Source organism: Pteropus medius, unplaced genomic scaffold (assembly GCF_902729225.1).
Source record: "Pteropus medius unplaced genomic scaffold, Ma_sr-lr_union100, whole genome shotgun sequence".
NCBI classification, from domain to species: Eukaryota; Metazoa; Chordata; class Mammalia; order Chiroptera; family Pteropodidae; genus Pteropus; species Pteropus medius.
The window spans coordinates 444,041-461,323 of NW_024344241.1; the positions used below are offsets into that span (position 1 = coordinate 444,041).

The window sequence follows — 17,283 nt, forward strand, 5'->3', positions numbered from 1 at the left end:
AGTTTCAATTATACTTGTCATTCTTAACGTAATTTCTCTGATATAAAAAAGTCTGGGTACAAAAGGTATTACTGGAGATAGGTTGAGTGAGTTCTCTTGTGTACCAGGAATTAGTAACTTAATGAATTTAAAGGAGGCCTATGCCAAATGCCAACTTCTTTGATGCTGATTTGCACAGTAGACTTTATAAGGAGAGTATAATTGCTTATGTAAATATATACTTATTTATCATTCTTATATACCCTTAAAATTAGAATTTGTGTTCCTGTGTTAGTATTTATCAACCTTGGTTGTGTATCAGAATTATCTGTGGAACCAGGGACTGTCTGGGAATCAGAACCCTCAGGGGTGACTCTTTGGCAGGAAAGTATTCCAGATTTCTGACAAGGCATTTTGATGGACAGCTAGGGTTGAGAACTGCTACTGTGGACTTAGTTCTCATGTCTGGAAGATAAGAATGGACACAAAAGATATTAACTGTCACAAGTGATAGTTAGCCCAGTTCTGGAAAATGGAGGAAGAGAAAATTTTATAACTCAAAGTAGAGCACAGTGGAAGGAACAACAAAAGAGTAGTTTTCGGTAGAAAAGCCAAGGATGATTTGTCGTCCTGAAAAACGCAGCCAGATATTGACATGGGTGGGGTTTATATCATGTCTGTTCTGGAACATAGTTAACATGAAAAAGTACACATACATATTTGATATGTCTCTACCCCAACCTGCCTTGCTCACCTACCTTTGGGAGAACCTCCAAAAACCATTCAATTGCAAATGAGATGTGCAATTTTATGGTCTGTAAAAAAAAAGAATATTTGAAATAGTTGATATTTTAGAACACAGTGTTTTCTGTTACTACAAAAAAAATAGTGTCTACCATTGTGATTACTAAGGTAAAATAACTACATATTTTTCCCCACAATATTATTACAATGTGTAAAAACTATCATCTTATAAGTATTCCAGTACTACTTTATTATCTAAATTATTTCAAAGAAATGTATAGCTATTTAAATTATGAGAAAATACCTAAGAGAGAGATTTTCTAAAAATAAACATTGGATAAAAAGATTTCAAACTTATGATGCATTGAGTTCCCTAGTAGAGGAGAAAAATAATTAAAATAAGTACACACCAATCTTTAGGAATAGGCAAAATAACTATGGAGTGGTTAAGATTGCTTGGAGGGCACCCCCAAATCCTACCTGAACATTCCAATATTAAAGCATTTTTAGAAGCTTATTTGTCTAAAGGTGCTCCAGGGAAAATGACAGTAAGCTGTAGAGCTGACATTATAAGTTTCTATCAGTTATTTTTACAAGGTGTGAATGGAAAAAAGAACACAACAAAGCTCTCTGTTTTCCTCCTATTGCCATGTCTCCTCCCAGCCTGCTCTGCCTCTGTCTCCTTACTTCTAATGAAAATCTTCTGGGCTCTGCTCATTCTTCTTTCCATTACTATTGGTCTATAATTTGTAGGCAGACAATTAGCAAAAACATTCAACTCCCTATTTTTTATATCTCCAGAGGAACTTCAATGTATGTGATATTTTTTTGGCCACATGTCCCCTGCTCTATCTTGCCCAGAACTTGTGCTTCATGTGTGTAGACTGTTTTTTGATGCCAGCTCATCTTCTTTGTTCACTGCCAGCTATGTCCTGGCTTGATGATGATTAGCTTTTTTAGAAGGGGAAATTCAGAATGATAGAACTTGCAAAGGGAGAGCAGCAGAGAACCGGAAGTGCTTAGAATTTCAAAAGAGAGAGGAGTTGATTTAGTTCTGAACCTAACGAGAGCTTGAGGGCTGGCTGGATGGGAAGGGCATATTTAATAATCTGAACATGTAACATGGTGGCACTAAAAGGGTGGTGAATGCTTGAATTCTAAATGGCAGTAAAATAAAATGAGGGACAAAAGTGAGAAGAAGCCATGGAAAGGCTTTAGATAAGAAGAAATAAATAATTATAGAAGCAGCTAGTAGAACAGTTAGCTGATGGTGAGTGATTTAATTTCATAAAACACAAAGATTTTTGGTGAAAAAACTGAGATAAAAAAAGTTTTATTTTTTTAATCTCCAACTTTCACTGAAATTATTTCAAGTGTTCTTTCCATCCTTGCTTCACTTACCCAAAGTCTTAAGGGAGAGAATTTGATTAGCCTGCTTTGTGGCTTATCACAGGTAGGAGAAACAGTTCTGTCAACCCTTCCTGGATTCTAGAGTTGGAGACAAGAATCTGGAGTTGCTGGACCAACAAGACAATACACATTGGGGACTAGGAAATTGTGATGTTATTAAGGAAGAAAAATAAATGAAAGACAGTAAAATAAATCAATCAAACAACAATCTGGTAAATGTCTCTTATTTAGTGATCATATTCTAGTGTTAATAATATCAGTATAACTCAGAAATGGAAGTGATATATGTATGATTAGTTAGACATAAAATAATTTATACTATATATACATATATATAACACTAAAATGCTGTATTTCTCATTTCTTCCTCTTCATTTACTTATTGATTGAAGATTTTCTATTCATCAGGCACTATGCTAGATATGGGAGATACAAGAGAAGACAGCAAAATGGACACTCTCTATGTTCATGAAACATATTACATTAGCAAAGTCACATTGAGGGCAACTCTTGAGATTATAGTTGACTAATCCATATTAATCTGGCACAATCAAAAAAGCAATATTTTCTCATAGAAGATTTTTACATCATTTCATAAATAGTATTTCTTAAATTCAATAATTATTAGTAGAAGTGTGGGCAAAATAGGAAAAGTAAATGTGTGTGTTTGTGTGTATGTGAGTGAAATACCAACTTAACTGGCATCCTAATATAGATGCTTAAGCTATATTCAAACTAGGCCTGAGCATGTCTGAGGATCTGTGCTTTAAAGTGACCAAAAAAATTCATAGAGCTTTTTGGTGAAAAAATTGGTATAGAAATTTAGCTTTTCCGATATGTCAATGATATAGTCAGTGTTTTACCAGTTAGACAGGGATTAATTTTTTTTTTTTAACCTAGATTCTTTGAAATATTGAGTGAAATGTAAAAAAATACTTTTTGGCCATCAGAATAAGTTACATTATCTCAGTGAAATTCCATATTAAATCAAACTTCACTAAGCTCTCTATAGCTGACATTTGCTGGTTCATTTGTTGCATTTTCATTTAAGAAAGACAAAGATGACTTCTAGGAAAGGACTAATTCTAAAGAAAGAGACAGTCAGGCACACAAGATTGATCTCATGCAATATCTCAGGACCAGAGAGGAAATGTAGTTTTCATTATAATACACTGTTTGCCAATCATATTACCTCATGGTCTAACCTTAAGGCATTTATTTCTGGGTCTCAAGGAGAGGGGCTTGGAATAAAAACTGAGATCTCTGACAGCTGTTGGGGATCTCAGCAACCTGTGTGATATGCAGAATACCATGAAAGAGAAAATGAGGTATACTGCTTCACTTTTCATTGCCAATAGAACATGAGATGAACAGACGCATGAGTTCAAAGTCTGATGAGACCAGAAAAAATGTTGGAGAGAACATGGCATAGCCTATAAGAAGTACCAGCAGGAATCAGTATTGGAGGCAGCAGAGGTGGCTACAGCAGCAGTTTTAGAATCGACAGGAAGTGGTTTCCCTGTGGCTTTGTGGAGTGGAGGTGCTACTACTGATTTCATGGTGGATATGGGGATGTTTGTGGTTTAAAGAGCATAGAATCTTTGGCTTCAGAGAGCAAAGCAGAAGGCTGAGGAGTTGAGAAAGAAAATGGCAGACATTACAAAGAGGCTGAGCGGAATGAGTTTGAGTGAATGTAATCTAAGTCTTTCTACCTTGAAAAGAAATGAGGGGTAGTTCAAATTAAGGGTAGGAGATCTGTAATAGCTGTTCCTGAACTAGGGAAATCTTGGATTGGGGTATAGTTGGGGCCATAATGCTACCTTCAGATTGGTATGGCCATTAGAAAAACACATGTACAAAAAATAGTAATAAAGGTAACATATAAGTATGCATGTTAACTGTATAATTCAAATTGTTTGAACAAGTACATGATGGAGATTGTTTTTTTCCATAGTGCACATAGCCTGAATTATTTTAGAAGTGATATTATATATAAAATTATTTACATTGTTCTCAATATCTGTTTTTCCCTTAAGATGGAAAACAGGTATTATATAAAATTTATAGAACATTAAAAATATTTTTTGCTCTGGGACATTTCAACTATTATTAAGAAGAAAAAATATATAGGAAAATTAATTAGGTTTATTGAACTGACCTAGATTTATATCTTTTAGATACCATTTGGATCCTAAGTGATTTGAAATTTTTCATTGAAAAGCTAAAAATAAACACTCAGGAAAGCATCCTTCCTACTGAAATAAACAAATATTTTATGTAGATATCAGATTAAAAAAATATTGGTCAATTTAAACAAATCAATTTAAACTTACTTTCCTGTAATTTTTTTATTTTTTTTTATTTTTTAATTTTTTTTTATGTAGCAATGGAATTCTAAAACAATGTCTGTCCAGTTGGGAAAAGAGCATTTTAATCAAACATTTGAGTTTTGAGAATTTTAACAGAGTAAAGGAGACAGCAGTATGTCTATTTGTATTGTCTTTTTATATTATATTCCTGTTAGTGCTAAAATTGAAACTATAGGTAACATTTCATCAACTCTCAATCATAGTTATTTTTCTGTCTTCTCTTCCAATTGATGTTAGTGAAGCCCCTAATGTATGACTTTGTAAAATGATACTTTATAAAATCTGTCATATGTAGTTGGTTGAAGAAAGAAGGATCATTTTAACATTCACAGATATTATTTTATTATTCTAGTTCATTGATTATAGATGAATTTATACATTTAAACCACTGGATTTATTTATGCTAGTGAAATTTATATATCTTTAAAATAAAAATATACACACAGGAATCTATATGATGGTAAAAAAGTATGGTTAAGAATTTTAGAATCGAAATGCTAGAACTAGATATTATATAATTGATATTGCAGAACAGTGACTTTTCTATATAAATAGCTCCAGAGCAAAGGAACTGAGAGAAAAACTCATTTTTTAATTTTCAGTGATGCATTCAGTATCTTAGAGTTGGATAGGTTACTGAATTTTTACCTACATCTTCTTAAATATTTGGAGAAATTTTTAAAAATAATTTTTTGTTATCAGAATAAGAAGTTGCACTATATCAATGAAATTCTACATAAATTTCAGATTCTGTGAGACCATCATGTTGACTGGAGTTCAATAGTTTCATTTCAATTTTAAGAACAATTTTACTAGAAAAGTTTTTTATATGACCTTTGTATTTTATAATATTAACAAAAATTAGTCCTTAATCTTCAAATAATCCCATTTGGAATTTTTTGGATACTTTTTGTTTTTAATTAAAGAGAATTCAGTAGAAAATAAGATTTTATTTAGCCTTCATTAGATTAATTGACAAAAAACTTATAAAAAAATCTGTGGGAAGTCCTGAACCTTTTGCTTTGTGAGATACAGAGTTTAGTTGTCTATAAATAACTAGATTTTTTAAAGAAAGGATTATTAATTAAGATTATTTAAACTAAATCTAATAATCCTCTGTACTGATTACATTTATATTTAAGCGGGCTACAGTATTATGAAAACATTGCTACATGAATGATCTTTAAATACAATACATAAATATAAGTGGTCTTAGATCCATGAGGAAGACATATTGTTAAATAAATGAAAGTACAATTGGAAAGATTAGAGGGCTGATTGATGTCTAATATCAGGTATTTTCTAATTTGAAAGGCAATATTTCAGGCTGAATATATATATTTATTTGTATGCAGGATAATATTTCCAGATTTCAAAATAGAAAGAAAGAAAACCTACTTTGATATTACTTTTGGAGGACTTTTAATATGTGTAAAAAAACATATTTATACTTAACCTTTGAATTACCACCATTACTTAATGGGAATAGCTTCCTGTTTAGAAGTTAGGTACTTAGGGACATGCTTTAGCTGTGAAGGTTCGAGGTCCAGAGGAACACATGATGCATTAATGCCTTGGGGTACTGCAGAATAAAGCCCTGTGGCAATTATGCATTCAACAACACTCCAGAGGTTTGAAAGTTAAAATGCCTCCTAATTCACCATGAGGGAGGGCCTTAGGGTAAGAAAGAATATAACTCAATTAATTAGTACTTGTTAGCAAACTTCAACTGTTACCCTATTTAGATTTTCAAATCACTGATATCTCAAATACCCAGAAGATTTAAAAAGGAAGTAAGAATAAGCAGTTGAGAAAGCTAATTTGTCTAACATGGCACTAGCTCTTGAATATAGTGTTAGCAACAGGCCAGTTTTCATGGGTTAGCCTTTCTCCAAAGAAGAAAAGGGAAATGGTATCAATTTGCTATTTTTAACTCTGTCTTTGCTTGTGCCTTTCAATTTCAGTTTCTGGGTAAGATTAATACTATTAATGACCACTTATGGATTCCTATGAAGGCCCAATACAAATAAATGAACTTTTGAGAGTTATCTGTAATTTTATTATGGGTGTTGGTTTTCTATTTACTCATTACCTCTCCTAACTGGCTATTGCTGGAATTTAGAAAAATTAATGATTCTTAACGATTATCTGGTTATTTTTCAAGCTATTATTCTAAAAGTTTTTCTAAAAGTTTTTCAGTCAAATCTCTTATGTTTTCATAGCATGGAATCATATTGTTATGAGCTAATGATTACACAAAATATAATTATTTTCAATAATTTTAGCCTATGTTTCCTCTTATTTTTGTCCTAACTGCTTTGGCCAAAATTTTTAAGAGAATGTTGAGTAATAATACTGATAGTGGACATCCAAGTCATAGTGTGATTTTTGTCATTAAGTTTTTTTGTTTGTTTGTTTAGGGTTTGTTGTTTTGTTTTGATATTTAGTATAATGAAGACTTTGGTTTAAGATGACTATTTTCTTATCGTATTAAGAAATATTCTTGTATCTTTAGCTATCTTTATTTTTAAAAAATGTTCATAAATTAACCTTGTAAAAATAGTGTTTTAATGGATTTAGTACAGTAGAGCATACTTGAGTTTGACATAGTTTCTACTAACCTATATTCTATTTCAGCCCCCTGATTCTCATATTTATGTTTCATACATATACATAAACTGTCTTGCCCTGTGGACATTGAAACTTGAGATCTTTGTATTGGATTTTCAAAGTGGGGAAAATATGAAGGTTTCTCAAATTTATTTATAAAGTTCATAAGAATCAAATCTAATTATGGTTACTAGGCTTCGTGCTTTTAAAAGGAATAATGTTCAGCAGAATATCCTAGTTTGTAAATTTTTGGTATATGACTGTAATCATAGAATATAAATTGTTTAGTTAGTTATTTAGTTTACATGCAGGACTTGTGTTTATTTAACTTATAGTATATTATAGAAAACATGATGATTGGTGATAAAAAGCTGAGCTGAAGCAGATGAATTCACAGGAAAAGGACAAGAAAGGAGCCAATAAAAACCTTCCGACTAACAGATGCGTTCAGATTTTCTTCCTCTAGAGCTAATGTAGCTGATTTGAGAGGAAGTGATTGCCTCGTTGAGTCAAGACACTTCTATGATTCACACTAACCTTTCTCTGGTGGGCAATTTCATTCTCACTCTTATAGCCCCCAAGGAACTGCATGGGTGCACGCTGGAGGATTTCCTGACCAAAGTTCATGTACAGTGTAATTTAAGTAAAAGCCCTGATTACGTTCTGTGCTGCTCCGAGTTAAATGATAGGAAAACTTGACATATGTGGAAGGGAAGAGGCAAATGCGTGTGTTTTCCTCTCATGATTTTGTAAAAAATAGCACAAGAAATGCATTAACTCGTGTTGATTCTAAGTGTTAAACAGCAAATACTAGGACATTGGAAGTAGAAATAGATTACTGAGAGTATCAAAAAGACTAATTTACTGATTTATTAGCTTATGACTTATTATCAACTGATTTATTAGTACATCTAATTGCTTCAATGTAGAACCATACACACACGCACATACACACATATGCAATTGTCAGATTATTCACCTGACTATAACAAATGGTAAAATATCAGCTATATTAAAACCTATTGTATGAATATTGCTAAATGCCCTACTTTGAATTTCCCAGTAGATCTGTTAATTTTCTTATGAGATGATTTTAGACATATCCAAAAGCATATTTTGAATGACTAGGGCATTTTTAGGAATTTATCCTATTAGCAATGAGCCTTCTGGTAATATCCACACTATCCTAAAACCATCTTATTTTATTAAATCTTGATACTATCCAATGAAACATTAGCAGAGGGGCAAGTGTTAAAATGAATTCTGAAGTTTCCAAATTTTTAATAGGTTCCTTTTCCTTAAGCGTCTTAAAGTCTGCCTACTGTGTTTAGGTTATTGGCTTCTCAGGCCAAATATATCAAAGGAAAGAAGAATCATTTTAATATTTAATAGTAAGTTCATATTTGATTCGTAGGCTGATTTATGTTATAGCAAGCAATTGGCAAAGTAGTAATAAGTTATAAAATATAATTTACTTATTATAATTTATTTTATATTATGTATTATGTATTTATAATAATTATGCATTATTGTTTCACTATCTCAATAGTCTTGAGAGCATAGTAATTTAATCCTGAGTGTCAGTGTTAGTTTGAAACAAAGGTATACACAGAAATGCACTCCCGCCTCTCCCTTGGGCACCTAATCACCTCTTCAGGCTCTGTCTTTTCTTCATATCACTTATCACCATCTAATAAGCTATAAATTATTTATATGTGTTGCTTTTATCTTCCCACTCAGGAATGTAAGCTCTGTGAGGGAAAGGATTTTTGAGTGTTTTGTTATACTGATATAGTCACATAATAAGCACTCAATAAATATTGGTTGAATGAATGAGTGGATGTGAAATATATTAGCATAAAGTGATGGTGTACAGAAACTTAAAAATAATTTGAGCAAAACATTAGTTAAAATAGATTCTAGGGCTAGTGAAGAAGTTGAGATTTTAATTTTTACTTTACTATTTTTGTAACTTTAGGAGGCTGAAGAAATTGAGGAACATCCACTAAGAAAACATGCTTCTCTTGTCTTTATGCTTTTTTCTCTTTTGCCCATGCTTCTTCTGTTAAAAATTCCTTTGATTTCACTAATTCCTAATAATGTTTTAAAATTTATTTCAGGTAACAATTTATCCAGGAAGTCTTCTTTGAAGTCTTCACTATGTATTAGATGTTCCTGCTGTATGCTCAAACAGAACTTTATCCCTTACCACAACATTAAATCTTATCAGACTGTACATATTTAACTTTATTGTTCTCTCAGTGGGCTATGCTCTAAACGCAGGGGCCACGGTTTCTTGTTTGATTTTTAAACCCAGACATTGTATTTGTTTCCTAGAAGTCACTAAATTAAAAAGAAAAGAGAAAGAGGTCTTCATGGAAAAAGAGAGGGGAAGGAAAATAGAAAGAGAGAAATAAAAGGTGATAACTAGTTGTTCATTTTTATAAAGAAAAAACATCTAGACAATGAAAGGATTTGGATATTACAATAGGTTTCCAAGAAAGGTTTATTTAACAAATGAATTCAGATGATATTATGAGTACCTCTGTGTTCCAGGCATGATTCTTGGCAGTGAGGAGGATGCAGTAAACAAAGAGATAATGTTATTGCCTTCATTTTAGTGGGAGAGACAGACAATATACAAGTATAACATTATCTATGTAAAACAATACATAACATAATGTAAGACATAGTATAAAATACATATAAATTGTAAAAATATACGAATTATATAAATATGCAATAAGATCTTGAATTTGAGGATTTTTAAAGAAAATCTTCATGTTAAGGATTGCCTCTTTGCTCAAGATCTCTCATAATTCTTTACTTGTAAAGTGTTATTTTCTCTATTCCAGAATGTGAAGTATAAAATAAATCACTCCAGGAGTGGCATTTATAACTTACATGTGCGTATCAACCCATATTGAATGTGGAAAGAACAATTTGAATAGATTTTGAAACCATGAGTAGGCCTTTGAGGGGCCCATCTCCCACTTGGGTGCAGAAGCATCAAACCGTGAGGGGAGACTTAGCCCTCTGGAAGGCTCCCAGTGTGCAAGCCTCCTTCTTGCACAGCTGGGCAACACCCAAATAAAGATGAAAATGGTTTCAGAACTTACAAATGAAATAAACTTCTCAAGACTTTTGGTTAAAAATAACTTAATTTTGTTTCACTCTCCAAGGTCTTGATTAACTTGGTATTATTTACTAATAAGTCATTTCAGTAGACAAAGAATTTGAGTTTTATATTGGATTGGGGAGTTTCCAGGGTATGGGTACCAATAGTTAACTGATGTTGCTATGGTGATACAATAAGGAATACACTACCATTTTTGTTTTAATGTAGGTGAATTTTTTTCCAGCATATGGAAGGCTATACTTAGAGTATCACAGTGCTCTGTGGTAGGGGTGAGTGGGGGGGAACCAATCACAGCGAGTGAGGTAGAATGGCTGTGTTATTGCAGTACATAAGACTTTGATTACATACTGCCAAGATTCATACCAGCACAGTAGTTGTTGACAGATAAAGTAACAAAAATGACACTCATTTATTTTTTCTTTATTGAGAACTCAAGGAAAAGCAGATTTTCAGTTCTTGTCCTTACTACATTGGTAGAACAGAGACTGACGGCAAAAATGTGTCGGTCCAGAAATATAAATTAAACTGAGGTTCATATCAAAAGTCCATTTAGTCTCGGAGAAGGAGCTGCTGTTTGGATTATTTTTGATTCTAAAATAAATATACTATGGAGTGTCACAGTATAACTGGTATATATTAACCCTTTTCTGTAAGCAATATTTTCAAAATTATTGTTTCCAGTCTACATTGCTTTATTACTTTTGTAGTGTTTGAGGCTACTTGAATTGTCATGAGAATAGGTTACATTTCACTGAATGCAAATTACTAGCAATAGACACATATACATCTCAGTCTGCAGGAAGCATAAAACTAGATTTGGAAAATTGATAACAGACCTTTTTCTCTATTACGAAGATTATATTGGATGCTGCAGTTTGGTTATCGAGATAAGGACAAAAGTAAATGGGAAATGTAATGTCAGAATTTTTGGTTTTATATTGTTGAAATCATTGATGCGTATTAAATGAAATTCAGGTTAAATCATTTTTACCTTTCCTTCATGTTACTTAAGTTGACATAACAAAAACAGTAGTAATCAGGCCTCTTTCACTTTCCTCCCTTCCTTCTTTCCATCCTCCTCAAATCTTCCCTCTATTTCTCCCTTTCACTCCTTCTCTCTTTTTCTTTTCTCTTTCTCTTTTTCTTTCTTTTTTATTCAACTATCAACATGGATATTTTGCTACAGTTTCTCATAATTAAGGTACTACTATTTTTACTACAAAATTCTGGAAACAAAAACATGATATACTTAATGAATGATATATGTATCAGTGAATAAATATACTTAGTGAATGATATATGTATCAGTGAGTAAATAGAGTCATCAGTGAACTCTAAACATAATTATACTCCAACAATGTCCATTTCTTGAGCATATTTTAAAAACAATTTTGCTTACAATTTTTATTATTATTTTAAAGTTTACATTTGATGATTTTCTCATTAATTTTTTAGTAATAGAAAGATAGCATGAACTTGTTTCTTGAATTACCTTTTCTGACCTTGATCAAGATGATAATTACAAAAAAGGGAGGCCTGGAAATCTTGTAAAAAAATTAAGCTTATAAAGTAGCTAAAATGGCCCTTCTGTACTGGTGTCGATTTCAAAATTAACATTTTGGTTCATGTGCTTCTAATAATCACTGACCCTTACTTCATGTACTTTCCACAGGAAATGAATACAGCAGAAATTACTTTGACCCACTGATGGATGAGGAAATAAACCCAAGGCAGTGTGGGATGGAGGTCAGCAGAGAGGGTGAGCTAGAATTAAGTATGTAATTTTTGTGTCAGAATATTCTTTTCCATTCATGAAAATGAGGTGACAAAGATCACACATGCAATTCCATTTAGATTTTGCAGCTTACGATTTAAATGGTAAATTTTAACCATTAACAACATGATGGGAAGCGAAGGTAATTTTTGATCAAGGACAGCAATCTGGTCAGATAAAAGAAACAGGAATTTGCTTTTATTTGATATCGTGTAAGCTGTTTGGTGCCATTATAAGGCCTATGTCATGCATATGAAGAGCGTCATCACTTTACAAATGCCATCTCTGTTTTTTGAGTTGATATAAGCATTCTTCAATAAAATTCATCTAGCATATGAGATTTCCCAACATAGTGACTATCAAATTCCTTTCGTCAAAGGCGTGGAACCACCACCTAAGTTTTGAACCACAAAGGTACTGTACTATGATTTCCTTTTCTATAATCTTGAGTCTATCTGTGGTTATAAAATAATAACTCAGTATTGCTCCTTATGTGCATACCACTATGCATATATGATAGATAACCAAGCACTCTAGAGTTTACAAAGTTCTTTGATGAGATAATAATATAATGACTAATGTTTCTTAGAGTCATTTGCAATCCAGAAGATCATATTTCACCATTGAGCACCAGCCATTGAATCTGTACTTTTAAATAAAAACTAGGTTAACTCAAATAAAAAGGCTCAAGCACAGGACAAAGATTATTTTAAAAAGGTGTTTTCAATAAACTAAACCTATTTTTAAATGATGCAGAATCCACAGATCTCAGCAAAGGACGTAGGTGCAAGATAAGGCAAGGACTTAGTCTCAGGACCAGATTTTACCAGTAGCTCAAAATACAGGTGAATTGGAAACTTGAAAATCTCAACTTTTTATTTGCCCAAAACATGCTCTAGGAATGAGAGAGAATACCAGTGAATTCTAGAAAGGAGTATAAATTGTATTACTAGTTGAAGTCTGTTTTAATTTCTTGGAGATCACAAGATATAGTTATATATGGTGGAATTTTTGTAATGTAAGGACCAAAATGGACCTAAACAAGTATGTTGAATGAATGAAGAATGGCTCTAATTATGGACAGTTAAGTGTCATAAAGCAAAATATTGTTGATTACCCTCCCCTAGTCAGCCGTTATTGCTCAACTTCTGTAGTTAAGTTGAGGTCTCACATTTTAGATCAGGCAGCTCTTTTTACATTTGCCCACAATCCAGTTTGAAGTCTGCAATTAATGATGTCTTTTTCTTTTTTCTGGGTATCCAAGCCTGCGCAATTACCCCATTAGGGGAATATGCAGTGCTAATTAGCACAAGATATCCTTCCATACTCTCTATGGCACAGGGTTGAGGACTATGCGGAGATATAACAGCAGTGCTGCTGGGATGGGCTCCAAGGAGGGCCTGCCTGAGCAAAGATGCAATGCACATTTTGTATGGCAGAATTTGAGGGACACCCCAAAGGTCTGCTGGATCCAATTATCTTCACTTTTGTTCAGCTTTATTCTCACATTTATTTGTTTATAGCTTATTCTCTCTTGCTTCCAAAATAGTTTGAGGGCGCTTATAATAGAAAGATAAAATGCATATGGTTAAAGAAAAGTTCAAATAAAGAGGAAAGGGGGATTCGAGAATTTGTACAAAAGGAAGAAGTAAATGTACAAGAAATAGAAAATAATAGTTTTACTGTAATTATGCACTCGCTCTTACTTTGAGCTTCCCAGAAGTCAAGGTATAAAGGGAAATAGCATAGGTTAGAAAATTTTCAATGTTTAATAGAATTTATGAGACTTATTCTCATAAAGCCTGTTAATTTACCTATGGTGTAAATCACCCACAGTCATCATCACCATTTTATTTTTTTACACTAAATCCTGGACGGATAATATTATGTTAATTTTTTATACAGCAGAGATTTTAAAAAATGTTGGATAATTGTTTTATCATTGTTTCATGGTAAATACCTTTTACTCAATATGAAATATGGATCTGAGTGCTGCTATGTAGTAAACATACCACATTTTAGTATTTTACAATTTTACATATGATTTGATATAGGAAATGTTAGCTTGTGGATTAATCGGTGTTCTCCAAAAGAAAAGAACCAATAGGATTTCTCTCTCAAAGTCTACTGATTTGAATGTTAATCACATCTAAAAATTGCCTTCACAGCAATATCTAGACTGATGTTTGACCAAACAAGTGGTCAGCCCAGCCAACTGCACATATAAAATTAACCATCGCAGGTTGCATTTAATAATAACGAATTAATTAATAATAATACCTTACAGGGTGGTAAAGGCCTGTTGATTTGACCTACTAAGTGTGTTCTCCAGATCATCACTTTTAACTCTGCTGCTTTGTCTCATCACCCAGCTTTTCTTCCTCTGGCATGTATCTAGTTATGAATTACATATTTGTTAAGAGACTTACTTTTTTAGTGGCTTTCTTTCCCACTAGACCTTAAATGTCTTTAGAATCTGGCATAATATATGGTTCATATATGATCTAATGCTTATTTGCATGAAAAACACAAGATATATGAAATCTCATTGCCGGTTGCCTCTCAGCATCATCTCTGTTGCCTCTACTTGATCCCAAGTGAACATCATCACCTACCTGGAATTAATAAACTGCTTCAGTCCATATCCACTCCTGGTCCCCTTTAAGCTGTTCTCCACGCCGTATCTTGCCATTCCCTACCCAAGCCCTTTCATTGCTGCTTATTGCTTTCAGGGTAAAGACCGATATACTGTTCTTCCTCATCTCTGATCCTCTCCACTTGCTCAGCATGCTTTAGCCACAATGGATTTCTTTTTGTTTCTTATATGCATGGAGCTCCTTCTGGACACTGAACTCTCACAATGGTTGGGACAGCCTTCTTTCTCTCCTCATGTGGCCGATGCCCTATCTGTTTGAAGTTTGGCTTAAATGACAACTCTCAACTCCTGTGACTAAGTTAGGTGATGTTTTCCTGTATACCTCCATTAAAAAACTCATGACAATGGTCAGCACATTACTTATTAGTGCAATTGTCTATGAAATGTGTTTCTCTCCTATTGGACCATCTCCTGAACACAAAAAGGGTAGAGATTTTGTTTACCTTTTTCGCCAATGAATTCTTAGAGCCTAGCACAGCTCTTGGTATAGAGCAGGAGTTGACTTGAGAAATATTTATTGAGTTAATGTGTAAATGAGTTTAAAGTGCTAAACATAGTATCCAATACATGGCAAGTCTTCTGTAAACATTAGTTATTATTTACTGAGGGTCCAAGGGGTGTCTTGAGCTAGATACAATAACTCTGACCAACCAACACGAAAACCTCTAAAGTAGCCATTATTATTCTCATTGTGAAGATGTAGAAACAAACTTAGAAAGATTTAGTATTTTTCCTTAGATCATAGAGACCTGGAAATCATGAAGCGGAATTCAATGTGTTCTTTTTCCCCTTAGAATTTGTGTTTGTCCTATTGGCTTTCTCCACTCTTCCCCTTGGGGAAAACTTCTGAAGGGAAAAGGAAGCAGATTAATTCAAACTGTTGAATTTGAGTTTGAAGATGACATTCTGTTGCTTTCCATTTCTGTGCTATGTAACCTGTTTGACTCTTCAGGTGTTTAAAGGGCATCACTGAAGGGAGATGCTCACCAGGTGTGCACACCTAAGAAACCAGAACCTCTACAGCAGTTGTCAGTTAGGTCTTGTTCAGGTTCCTCTCATATAACCCTCCAAAAGCTATCTATAACTCATCAGTTTATAATAAAAACACAAATACTAGTTCAGGATGACAGAACCCAAACCATTAAAAATTATGCACTTCATACAATTACGAAGTAGTTAATAACAAACAAGCAAATGGGGTGGCTACCCTTTTCTGAGTGCCTACTATATTCCAGCATAGCAGTTGGCAAAGAATAGGAGTTGAAGTGAGAAATATGAAGCTCAGTGTTTTATGCATATTATTTTGTTAACCCTCACAACTATTCCATTTTGAGGGCAAAGAGGTTAAAGCTCAAGAACTCTAGAAAGCTGCTCCAAGATTACAGAGCTAATAAGCAGAGGACCTGGGATTTTGAGTCAGGTTTCGCTGATACCAAACCTATGCCATGCTGCCTGTCTTCTAAAAATGGTTTCTCTATATTAATGACATTTACCTCTTGTCTGTCTGTTTTGACACACTAAATGTATGTTCATTTATTCTTGGCTATGACCCTCATTGATCCATCAGGATTATCTAGTCCTTATACTGGAGATTTTTTTTTTTTACATCTGCAGAGAATTTCCCATCTACGCATCTGCTATCGCTCAGTATTAACTTCCAAATAAGATTATTTTATGAGCCATTTATCAACTTAATAAGTTTTGTAGCTGTTATCATTAAGAGTTATATAGTTCCAGACAATGTTAGAATAAAAGTTGACACTTCCCCAATGCACAATCTGCAAAATGTCTTCCAGGAATGACCTCGCTTCCTTTGCCCCCAAATTTAGGGTGCTAGAAAGTCTCTGTTGGCTCTTGGAAGGAAAAGAACACTTGTAGGTCAAATGATACTTGCAAAAGTCTTCTGCAGGATTCAATGAGCAGAAGCTACTAACTTCAAAGACCTTTTCATGTTATACTTTCAAACATTCCATCTGGCTACAGCAGCCGAGGCTTTCCTCTTTCGCCATTCCAAGTCCATGGTATAAGCTACATCAGATTTTTTTCAACACTGAAGTTCAAATAATCTCAGAAAAAGGGACCTAGAATTTTCAGGAGCATCTAACTTGGAGAATGAAGATCCTAGAAGGTTCTTCTAGAACACTTGCTGAGTGAATTTCAGATGTGAGCAGTAGAATTAACTATTATCTTCAGAGTTGGCTCACCTGTGGAGTATGGGCATACATGTTATTATTACATGTTAAGACCAGCACAGTAAAACTGCAATCACAATTCAGTTACTTCACTTGCTTCCTATGGGAAGGGGAACACATTCGATGTATGGATGTGTATTCCAATTCTGAGGCGGCAGGGGTCATCCAACTTGGCATCATTTATGTTTGGTTGTAGTGGCAGGATAACCACCTAAACGTCCCTTTAAATCCTCTTTCACGGCCCTGTTTTTATGATTATGTTATTTTTTTTCTTATGAAATGATCTCGTTGCTTCAAATTCACAAAAGAACTAAGTAGCCCTTGCATTTTCTATTATATTGCAATAGCATATATAAAAGAATGTAAGACCACCTAAGTTCACTGTTTCTTACATATGTGTAGTAAAAAAT

General features: G+C 33.4%; 1 protein-coding gene across 1 annotated transcript in view; it reads left to right on the top strand.

The window, feature by feature from the left end:
• LOC120607731 (uncharacterized) overlaps positions 1-17,283 on the top strand; it is a 223,827-nt gene that overhangs the window by 9,084 nt on the left and 197,460 nt on the right. Inside the window, exon 4 of the mRNA XM_039869492.1 lies at positions 11,924-12,010. Within this exon, the coding sequence (XP_039725426.1) occupies positions 11,924-12,010 (87 nt within the window). The remainder of the gene's footprint in view (positions 1-11,923; positions 12,011-17,283) is intronic.